The sequence below is a fragment of the Chaetura pelagica genome, unplaced genomic scaffold (genome assembly GCF_000747805.2).
Source record: "Chaetura pelagica isolate M959 unplaced genomic scaffold, ChaPel_1.0 scaffold79, whole genome shotgun sequence".
NCBI lineage: Eukaryota > Metazoa > Chordata > Aves > Apodiformes > Apodidae > Chaetura > Chaetura pelagica.
In genome coordinates this window covers 5,631,228-5,643,463 of record NW_009969339.1, presented here as the reverse complement: position 1 = coordinate 5,643,463, position 12,236 = coordinate 5,631,228, and the positions used below count along the sequence as shown (strand labels likewise).

The window sequence follows — 12,236 nt, the reverse complement described above, 5'->3', positions numbered from 1 at the left end:
GTTGCTGAGCTGCTCTGCATCATTTTTGAAAAATCATGGAAAAGGGGAGAGGTGCCTGAGGACTGGAAGAAAACCAGTGTCACTCCAGTCTTGAAAAAGGGCAAGAAGGAAGACCCAGGCAACTACAGAACAGTCAGCCTCACCTCCATCCCTGGGGAGCTGATGGAGGAGCACATTCTGGAGGCCATCTCTAACCGCATGGAAGAAAGTTATCGGGAGTCACCAACATGGATTTAACAAAGGGAAATTTTGCCTGACTTCTACGAAGGCACAACCAAATGAGCAGATGAAGGGAGAGCAGTGGATGTCATATACCTTGACTTCAGTAAGGCTTTTGATACTGTCTGCCATAACTTCTTTGCAGGAAAACTCAAGTCATGTGGGACAGATGAATGGACTGTGAGGTGCATTGAATACTGGCTCAACAGCAGAGTTCAGAAGGTTGTGATAAGCAGGACATTAAAAAGCTGGAGGCCCGTGGCCAGTGGTGTTCCCCAGAAATCAGTACTGGGTCCAGTTTTGTTCAGTACCTTCATCAATGACCTGGATGAGGGGATAGAGTATATCCTCAGCTAGTTCATGGATAATATGAAACTGGGAGGGGTGGCTGACACACCAGAAGGCTGTGCTGCCATCCAATGAGATCTAGACAGGCTAGAGAGCTGGGAGAAGGTGAACCTCATGAAGTTCAATCAGGAGAATGTAGATTCCTGTGTTTGGGGACGAATAACACCAGTCACCAGTACAGATTAAGGGTTGTCCTGCTGGAAAGCCGCTCCATGGAGAAAGACCTTGGAGTCTTAGTGGACAGTAAGTTATCCATGGGACAGCAATGTGCCCTTGTGGCCAGCAGGGCCAATGGTAACCTGGGGTGTATTAAGAAAAGTGTGTCCAGCAGGTCTAGGTAGGTTCTCCTGCCTCTTTACTCTGCCCTGGTGAGACCACACCTGGAATACTGTATCCAGTTTTGAGCTCCTCAATTATAGAGAGACAGGGATCTACTGGAGACAGTCCAACGGAGAGGTACAAGGATGATTAAGGGACTTGAACATCCCTCCTATGAAGAAATACTGAGAGAACTAGGGCTGTTTACTCTTAAGAAGAGAAGGCTGAAAGGGTGTCTATAAATATCTAAGGGGTGGGTGTCAAGAGGAAGGGGCCAGTCTCTTTTTGGTGGTGCCTGAACAAGGACAAGGAACAACAGGTATAAGCTAGAACATAAGAAGTTCCACCTCAACAAGAGGAGAAACTTCTTTACTGTGAGGGTTACAAAGCATTGGAACAGGCTGCCGAGAGAGGTTGTGGAGTCTTCTCTGGAGACTTTCGAAACCTGCCCAGATGCATTTCTGTGTGGCATGCCTTAGGTGATCCTGCTCTGGCAGGCTGGACTAGGTGATCTCTAAAAGTCCCTTCCAACCCCTAAGTTTCTATGATTCTATTATCTAGGTTGGAAAAGACTTTTAAGATCATCAAGACCAACTGTAAACCTAGCACTGCCATGTCCACCACCAAACTATGTATTTAAGCACAACATCTATATGTCTTTTAAATACCTCCAGGGATGGTCACCCAACCACTTCCCGGGGCAGCCTGTTCCAGCCCCAGTGAGGCCTTTCAGTGAAGAAATTTTTCCTAATATACAATCTAAACTTTCCCTGGCAACACTTTAGGCCATTTCCTCTTATTCTATTGCTCATTTCTTGGGAGGAGAGACCAACACCCACCTCACAAAATCACAGAATCAGCACAGTTGGAAAAGACTGCTAAGATCCTGCAGTCCAACCACCCACCAAGGTGGAAAAGAAAAAAAAATAAAAAACAAAACAAAACCAACAACAACAACCCCCCCACACACAAAACCAAACCAACAACAACAACAAAACACCCCAAAAAACTAAGAACAAATTCAAAGGATTCATGGGACTCAACCAATGTCCTATACAGGCCAAAGTATGCTTTCCAGAAGTCCATGGTGGTGATTTTGGTGACCACCTACTCCTTACTTCACTAAGAATCAAGGACTTTATCATGTCATGGTCACTAAGCCCAAGATGGCCTCTGACCACCACAGCTCCCACCACTACTCAATGTCCTTTTTGTGGTGTGGGATCCAGAAGTGAACACAATATTTGAGGTGCAGCTTCACCAGTGCTGAGTATAGGGGCACAATCACTTCCCTACTCCTGCTGGACACGCTATTCCTGATGCAGGCCAGGGTGCCATTGGCCTTCTTGGCCACCTAGGCACACTCCTGGCTCATATTCAGCCAGGTGTCCACCAGTACCCCCAGGTCCTTTCCTCTGGGCAGCTTTCCAGACACTCCTCCCCAAGCCTGTAGCATTGCCTGGGATGGTTGTGACCCAAGTGCAGGACCTGGCACTTGGCCTTATTGAACCTCATATAGTTGGTCTCAGCTCATCAACCCAACCTGTTCAGGTCCCTCCAGCAGATTAACACTCCTGCTCAGTTTGGTGTCATCTGCAAAGATATTGAGGAAACACTTAATCCCGTCATCCAGATAATAACGATATTGAACAAGACTGGCCCCAAAACTGAGCCCTGCAGGACACCAGTGGTGACGGCTGCCAACTGGATCCAGACCTGTTCACTATGACTCCCTGGGCTCAGCCATCCAGCCAGTTTTTTACCCAGCAAAGAGTGCATCTGTCTGGGCCATGTGCTGCCAGCTTCTCCAGGAGATGCTGTGACAGACGGTATAAAAGGCTCTAGTGAAGCCTAGGTAGACAACATTCACAGCTCTTCCCTCATTCACCAGGTGGGTCACTTGGTCACAGAAGGAGATCAGGTTGATCAAGAAGATCTGCCCTTCCTGAACACATGGTGGCTAGGCCTGATCCCCTGGCTGTCCTGCACTTGCCATGAGAGCACATTCAAGATGAACCTCTCCAGGATTTCTCCTGGTACCGAGGTCAGGCTGACAGGCCTGTAGCTCCCCAGATCCTCCTTTGGGCCCTTCTTGTAGATGGGCATTACATTGGCAAGCCTTCAGTCACCTGGGACGTCCTCTGTTAGCCAGAACTGTAGATAAATGATGGAGAGAGGCTTGACAAGCTCCTCTGCCAGCTCCCTCAGTTCTCTCGTGTTAATTCCATCTGACCCCATAGACTTGAGAGAGAGGTTGTGGAGTGTCCTTCTCTGGAGACTTTCAAAACCCACCTGGATGTGTTCTTATGTGGCCTGTCCTAGGTGATCCTGCTTTGGCAGGGGGATTGGACTAGATGATCTCCAGAGGTCCCTTCCAACCCCTAAGGGTCGATTCATTAATGAGAACAGCTCTAACAGTTCACAAACCCAGCCATCTACCTAACCCACTCCTGGAGGTTTCACCTCTGTTGCCAGGACAGTTAGATGCTAACAAGCTAGATAGCTGAACCACCACATTTTAGAGTGCCACCTATTAAAGTAAATAACAAATTTCTTAACAGGTCGGGCCATGAAGCTGGAGAAGTACGCAAAGCTCTATGTGCACTTTGGAGCCATTCTCACAGCAAAAGCAAAAACCTTCAGTGGGAACAGAGAAACCTTTTACCACCTCAAGTTAAACTATCCCTTCTCCAACAACATCTAATCCAACTGTGCAGTTTCCAGGACACAACCTCTCTCATTCAAAACTACCCTCAGAAGAGAGAAATCTTGTAATACAAAAAGTTTTCAAGACTGAGTTTACTGGAGTCTAGAAGAATATTTTGGGAAAACATCATTGCTTGCTTATTGTGTCCCTTACAATGTTTCTCAAGCATTCGCTATTGATTATTGTCCACTAAATTTTTTTATTTGATGTACCTTTGCTACAAACTAATCCATGCCAATATGCCACTGTACTAAGCTGTGTAAACATCTGGCAGAAAGCATGAACAACCATTTCCTCACCACCACCTTATTAACCATCCTGTAAAGAGCCTGCAGAGAGCCTTTAACTTCCTGAAGATGGGCTACAAAGGCTCACAGGTCTTAAAAATGAAACAAAGCTTCTGCTTCTATGCACATTAGGATCATAAGGCAACAATTCTCTCCCCATTTCTACACATCTGAAACAGTACCGGCCAGAAATTCAGCAGCAGGGAGTAGTGATGAAGCCAGCACAAGCCCACAAGGTGGCACCTCTGAAAGAAGTATTTAGCCGCCTGAGGGTAAACTGATCTCCTGACTCTGAAGGCAAGGGTTTACTGATTTTGGGTTATAGAAACCAGTACACTAAAGACAGGTCCCAAACCCCACGTTACATACAGGAACAAAGTGACTGACTAACACATTATACTGCATGATAAAATTTCCAAGCACAAATGAGGCTGGCAAAAAGCTTTTTCCTGTCGGCATGTACTTAATGGCACCAGGGGTCCTGGCAGCGAGTCACTGCCAACACTATTTATTTCACACTCCAGTACAACAAAGCTAAGTCAAGGGAACATTGTATAACAGATATTACCCAAGTGTCATAAGGTTTACATTAAGGAAAGCTGACGAAAATTCCTCTTATTCAAACAATAGGTTCTTATTCTTTTGCAGATGCAATACATTCAGACCAACTGGAAAGATCTTGAAACTTTTAGACTATTCTCGCTTTGCTGTAAGGACTTTTGCTACTAAAAAAAAATGATTAATTTTTTTCATTAGGCAGGATTCAAGCCAGCCTTCCTCCTTCTCCCCTTCCTCCCCCTCACTTCAACAACTCAAAATGTTTGAAAAAATAAAGAAGCAGAGAACAAAGTTTCAACTGAAAAAGCTGGGGGAGGAAGCTTTAATTCTCCTTCACAGTGTTAAACTTGGTTTGTTCTTGAAGTGAACAGCAGTTATGTCCATCGCTGCCATGGATTTTGTTTTTAAAACATACATTGCTACCACGTTAGATTTAACAAGACTGTCTTCTGATTTACTGTGCATTACAACACAGCAAGGGATCAACATCTGTGAGCTGTAATAGGAGACAGTAAAAATGCAGCTAAGAGAAGTGCACTGCTTTACTGTAACTTGCAAATGTACACATTGGTCTTGGGTATTCTTCACTAACAAAAGTCATCTCTGCTTGATTAAGTTTAGCAGTATGGACAAATTCTGGTTAAAATTTTGTATTACAATACCATTAAACATGCTGATGCTATAGATGACTCTATTTAAAATAACAGTTTCATTAAGACTTCACTGTTAGAGGTGAACACATTTGCTAGTGGTTATTTTTAGTGTAAAACCCATACCCAAGGCATCAAAAAGGGAACATACATGTATGATAGCAGCATTCTGGCATAAAATAAGTATAACTGATATCACAGAGACATTTTCTTCTTTTGATAAAAAAGAATTTGCAAAGAATGAAGCTGGATTAATTGCATTATTTATAAAAACAGTTGCTTCTGAGCAGCCTTGGGGGCAAAACATCCTACTGAGAGCTTTACAAGGCAACAGTGGGCAGGAAAGGAAGGAATTTAAAGGAAAAAAAAAATCAAGAAGCAAGATATCAAATGTTGGCTCTAATCAGCCTTCAAATATTCAGCAATAGATTTTGTCTTACTGCTGTTACTATTAAGATGATAAACACTTTCATATTATTGAGGCATATAAGGTAATTAAAAATCAGTATAGTTCTATCATTACCAACTTTTTACTTCTACTTGACTATGCACAACCTGAAGGTATTATTCACAAACCAGAAGAAAAATGTCTTATTAAAAAAACCCTTTAAAAGCTCATGGGCGGGTACTGCTAGAAGGACTTAAACTAAACATAATTTATAGTGGCAGCTGTGGCTGAAGTTTGGCAGAAATTTGTAACACTCCTATCTTGACTGAGTAGTAGAGGTATATTCTCAAACATCAGGCATGAGTTGTTTAATTACTGAGTGCAGTGATAATGGCAGGAGCTGTCAAAACACTGTTTCCCCACATTGATCAGCAAGCAAAAGTTAAGAGGCACCAAGGGAGACTGTGCATGGAGAAACAAGTTATGTTAAAAATTCAAACTCCTACTTGATTAAACTTCATAACCAAAATGAGAACACAGACTCAAAAAAGTAAAGAACATGTGGTGCTGGGTTATCACAACTGGATTAACACAGACATGAAAAGCTGCAAGTGCAGCTGAACCTGCACCTACACCAGTAATTACATAAAAACATTCCATTTTGAAGGGTAAAAACTTTTTAGTTAAGTTGCCATTGCCCAGACAAAGGAGGTGAGCAGTAGATGAGAGGCACTGCTTGCTCACCTCTGGCAATACCAAGAATGGTCTGTTCTAGAAAATGATAACATGCAAAAAAGTAAAAAAGCTACTGTCAAATTCACCTTAAAAAAGAAGCCACCACCACAAAAACCCAAACAAACAAAAAAACCCAAAAAAATCCTCACCCACAACAAAACAACCCCCATGACTAGCACTGAAGTTAGAATAAAACCCTGATGTAGTACCACATGGGTTGTTTTTAAATCATCATTTTAACCCATAAAATAAAGCCACTGTTGCATTACACTGATGAAAGAGTACTCGTGCACACTTCATACCACTTACCTCAATTTCTACTGATCGCCTGAACTGAACTCTGAGCACTTCTCTGATGGATTCGCTGACATTTTGTAGAACAGCTCTTCGGGCCAGCACTGAAAATTAATGTCAGTGAGTAAATACATTTTAGTTTCATCACTTGGGCTTTGGTTCAAAGCTGCATTTTCACTTGTGCAATGCATAAAAAGCAGGTAATGAGATCAACTGCATCAAACAGGTAAGACAATGGACAAGGAAAAGGTAAAGGTGTGACTGTATCCTAAAAAGTGACTGTACATACAGATTAAGGAACTGCAGATCTATTTTCTCTCTCTTGATTTCTTTTTCCATATCAAATGTCTTTACCATTCTTGTAAAAGCATCTTCTAAAGAGCCACTGAGACATTCAAATCAGATCTGAAAGTCACAGCACATTCAGTCTGATCTGTGCACAACAAGCCCACTGTCATAATGCAGCTCAAGTTTTGTAGGCAATGTGCTGAATGCAGATGAGGTCAGAAAGAAGCCAAAGAAATTATGCATCTGCTTTTCTCTTAAATAAAAAACGTAAATGAACGCAACATTGATTACTGAAAGGGATATCTATGGAGTAAGAATCTGCTAGAAAATCCTACTTCCCTATGGCGGTCATGTTCATTACGGCCACACTTGAGACCATGACTACAGCCAAGGAAACAGCTGAAAAGTGTTGTGTTGTCAACATGCATCTATTTTCCATTAGTAATTTGCCTACAAAACTACTCAAATTACAGGTTAAAAAAAAAGGCTTCCTCACCTCCAGCATAGCCAGCTCACCTTCATATTTGAAGGACAAGGTTATGCTCATTCTGCTTTACACATTACAAGTGAATCTTAAGGGCAAAACGTGTTGCTTACCACAGACCATACAGCACTTCTGCAGCTGCCATGGATTAGTATTGTTTTGTTAACAAGTTGGGAAGAGGTAGGAAAACAGCAAAACAGCAAACACAGATGCTGAGATAATTAATTTTGCAACACACTAACATCACTTTTTCTGGTTACAAACACACCAAATACAGCTGAAGTGGTGGGTGGGTAGGAGCGTGGGGGTATAAACATAAGCTAGTAAGGCAAAATTATAAAAATGGTAATGAAGCCCAAACATTTTTTTAGACCAACTCTCCTCTTTCATACTGCAACATTACCTCACATGCAGGTTTTTTTACAAACAGCAGCAACAACTGAAAGGAGAAACTTACTCTGTCAGAACATTTCACAGTTTGGCAAAACAGCATCATGACAGTAACATTCATTTACAACCCATGAAATTATAAAGCAGCCTCTAATTCAGAATATTAATTTATACACATCAGCAATTCTAGAAGACAACTTCATTCTTTGTGCAGGACAACATGTATGTAACTTACTATCACAAGTGACTTTGTTTGAGTGAATTCTATTATTTTCAAGAGTAAATGACAAACCAAGGCATTTACAGCTGTTTGTCTGAATTTACACTGTATTTCTTTGAAAGGTTTACTTATCTAATTCAAAACCCACAATTTAGCTAGGGGGTGACCTTAGAGTGGCTTCTGAAAAAACAAAATAAAAATGTTAGGAATATCTTACCTGCAGCAACTAAGTAAGCATCGGGAACCGTGATGTCGCAGACGTAGGGTTGTCTCGTAGTGGTCACAGCAGAGGTTACAACCACAGGTTCAGATGGAGTAGTGGTTGTCAGAGGCATGGAGGTGAAGGTCCCCAGGCTGCCTGCAGCAGTAGTGCCAGGGCTGCCCGTGGCACTGGTGGCAGTGGTCGTGGGGACAGTGGTGGGAGCAGCTGATGCATCAGTACCAGCAGTTACACTGTTTCCTGCTGGAACTTCATATCCAGTAGGAGGGCTAGAAGTCGGAGGAAACTGTGTGAGAGCAAACAACGTGGTCATAGTCAGAGATGCTGTAGGAGAGGGCATCACACTGCTGGTGTCGGCACGTGATGTCAGGTTGTCGGGTTCTGCAGGAGGAAGGGCTGTGTGGGCACTGCCCTCGCTGCGAGATGTTAGAAGCAGCGTGGGGTTAAATGTAGCACCAAAATCCTCATCAGAAGCCAGAGCAGTTGAGAGCAGAGCTGAAGATATATTTAAGACAGGAGTTGCTGGAAAGGTAGTAAACAAAGAGATCAGATTTGTTTCACTGAGCAAGACGCTGCTGGTAACAGACTGGATGTCGGAAGCAGGCAGCACCAGGGTAGGAACCACAGAATGAGAGGAGGAGAGTGAAGGTTCCAGCTGAGAGGTAGCTCCTGTTACAGTTGAGGTAAATACAACTTCAGAGCCTGCTGCCAATACTGAGGGTGCTTCCAGAAACACAGATGACCCAGAGTGAAAATCTGATGATGCCATTATTTCAGGAACATGCACATCTGGAACAGAGGATGCATTCAAATAAAAATATGATGTTTGGCCAAGAGGAAACTGAGAAACCTCAGTGTCGGTGTCAGAGCTGACAATGGTAGCTGAGTCCCAGCTGGAAACACCCTCGGAAAGTACTGATGTCTCAGTCAACAAGGTCTGAGGTAAAAGTGTTGATAAATCACTTCTCATGAAGGAGTAAGAATTCAGCATGGCCAATGTTGAAGATAAGTAGCTAGGTTCAATAAGAAATGGTGTTGATAAAAAATTAGATGGAAAATCTGAAATATTTAAAGGTAGTACTGCCCTTGTAGATGTCTTATCAAGCAAAAACACAGATTCTGATGGCATTAACTCTGGCAACTCCAGCAAAGTTGTATGACTGACTGGAAATGATGCTACCGGCTCACTCAGGATGAAGGCAGAGTCAAAAAGAACAGTGGTGGCATGAGGAAGTTCTACATGAGTGCTTGGTGTCATCAAAACCGTTTCCAGAACAGGAAGGGAAAACTGAGCAGAAGAGATGCTCAGTGTTGTTCCTCCAGGGAGCTGGTGGTAAGAAGTAGAAACTGTGATAGGTGTTCTGTTGTTAAGGACAGTGTCCATAGTGCTTCGTAAAAACACGCTTGAAATGGGCATTTCTGCAAATCTTGAAGAAAATGAAACAACTGGTCTTGATGGAAAAGATGTATCAAAAGTCTCAGGGGTAGGCTCCTCTAATTCATACCCATCGGTAATTATAGTTGTATATGGAGTTATGCCTTGTACTTCAGAGGCTTTGATGGACAGAGTTTCCACATAATCACCTGAGCCCACATCCTGTTCAGGGGAAAAGCCTGCTTCTGGCAGAAGCGAAACCGAGTCACAATACAGACAAGAGCTGTATGATCTCGTGAAAGGCACTGGACTCATGAGCTCACTAACAAGCTCTGATTGACTTGGTATGTCTGAACTGGCAGGCAAATTTGGTGTTGTACTGGAGAATTCACGTGTAAACAGGCTGGCATTAAGAACGGCATTAGAGTATGTGGAAATGGCAGCTGAGTGAAGCGGGAAAGACGCAAGTGGAAGACTAACAAGAAATAAAGCAGGCTCAGCACTGGCTGCTGAAGCCAATGTGGTCCAGGGAACGCTTGGAGTGGGGTAGGTCCTTAGACTGAGAGTTTCCGCTGCCCTCCTACTTGGATCACTGTAAATGTCACCATACAGGTTGGCATTCCATGCTGTGGCATCTGGGGTCACAGGGCTAGCTTCATCCAGCAGCCTGAGAGGAAGAGGTGACTCTTCTGAAGCAGCCCCAAAAGGCAGAGCAGCTGTTAAATCTGTGTTTATGTTTTCCTGCTCCCCAACTCCAGCCTCTGAAGGAATGGATGTGAGATAAATAGCTGTATTTGGAGGGTACAATGGCAAGTCTCTGACTGCAGTTAGCATTTCAATATCTGGTAAAAAAGGCTTCGATCCTGTAAGAGTGTTACCGTGTTCATGAACAGCACTCAGCGGGGTCTTTTGTTGTGCTGCTTTTGAGATACCATATGGTGAAAAAAGGATAGATAATGAAGGTGTTAGCAGCACAGTTTCTGATGTTTCTCTTGGTGGCTCTACTGTATTAACTGAGTGATGATCTGTTAAAACTGCAAAAGACTTCAATGGAGGAGTCCACTGTGCCTTTGGAAATGAGCTAATAAATTCACTGTCGCTTAAGAATGCTTCATTGCTTGTTATGGAGACATCCACCAACGGCGTACTTCTCCCTTCTGAAATCCTGGCCATTTCTTCTTGGTTAAATAAAGTCACATCAAAGGGAATGGTAACTGATGATAAAACTGTTTGAAGAAAATTACTTTCTTGGGACTCCAAAGTACTTTTTACTAAGGCTGCTCGCATCCTGCTGCCTGATATGCTTTGGTGCACCTTTGAGTCCACTGAGAAAAAGGAAAAGTTTTGCTGCTCCAAGGATCTCTCATCTAAATAGAGGGGAGGTGGGGGGGAAACAAACAAACAAACAAAAAACAAAAACCATTAGATTAGCACAAGAAGTAAGATCACAATGAGCAAACTTCACGCACAGGATTTCTGGAGACAGCTGCCCAGAATTCAAGGGCTGAGACAAAACCTCCCAGTATGTGAAAAACTTCCATGAGTTAGTTAGCACAAATAGTAAGACTGCCTGTGAAACTCCATTCCCTGGAAATAAGCAGGACAACATGACCTCCTCTCACTCTGCAGCTACTCATGTCTCTACAGCAGTACTCAGTAAGTCTGGGGGAAGGACAGAAACTGGCTCCCTCTTACCTATATAAGCTTACAGTGTACGGCAGCTAATAGTCTCACAAAGCAAACAATGGAAATATTTTGGGTAATTTTAGGTCTTCTGCTTTCTTTCAGCATCACTTCATTTCATCCAGTTTTATTATTTCTTAATATTAGGTTCACTTGCAGATCTGTTCTGTTCCAAGGACCAGATCCTCCCAATATCAGAAATGAGTGACACTTCAAAGAGAGGAAGAGGGGCTCCCTTTACACAAGACAGCTTTTGACCTTGCCTTACCTAAAGGCCAGAAACCAATTGCATGGATTTGCAAAGTAACACATCCAGTAGTTACACTTGCACTGCCAGCCATTCATTTAACTTATGGCCTTTTAGCAGTGACAAATTGCTGCACTACACATTTGCCATCTTTATTCACACCTGTGGCAGGAGTACTCCATTTATGGGCCACCTGTATTAAAACTTGCCCTAATCCAGTTTGCAGAATTCAAGTAATAACAGCCACGTTCAAACACGAAGGACAAAAAGCTAAGAATTCACCAGATAGCCTAACAAGATACTTGCAAAAATCATATATGAATATCATTTGCATAACTTGAATATAATTCCCCCTCTCTCACAAAAGTGTTCTTGGGTTACAGAGAAGACCTGTATATCATCTTTTTCAATCTTGGATGTGTTTTGCAGGGAAAAGACTGATTATTGCTTGCGTACTTTTCTGAAATTTCAGGATTGGATTAGTACTCTTCAGAGCTGAATATTAAAGAAAATCAGAGAAAATTGCTGCAGGACATTTTTCTAGGATACACACAAAGGCTTTGTCCTAAAATTAACTATCCCACTTGATCATCCTGTTTTCACAGGGGAGTGTCCATGCAGTGCTGCTGAAACCTACTGACAGCACACAGTAAAATGACTGGGGAACCCACTCAGGTAAACCACCAGGGATCAGTTTAAAATGAAAACGAGCATACACAGTATGAAGTGCTAGATGGTGATACAGTACACTGTTCAACTATGACTACATTTATAACATTTAGAGGATACCTTGAACTCAGTAACTGGTGGTAGAACTTGTAGGGA

General features: G+C 42.7%; 1 protein-coding gene across 1 annotated transcript in view; it reads right to left on the bottom strand.

Moving 5' to 3' along the window:
- KIAA1549 (KIAA1549 ortholog) overlaps positions 1–10,768 on the bottom strand; it is an 84,021-nt gene extending 73,253 nt beyond the window's left edge. The window contains exons 1-2 of the mRNA XM_010005813.1: positions 8,104–10,768; positions 6,520–6,608 (exon numbers count right to left, since the gene is read on the bottom strand). Of these exons, the coding sequence (XP_010004115.1) occupies positions 6,520–6,608; positions 8,104–10,768 (2,754 nt within the window). The remainder of the gene's footprint in view (positions 1–6,519; positions 6,609–8,103) is intronic.
- Between the last annotated feature and the right edge of the window lie 1,468 nt (positions 10,769–12,236).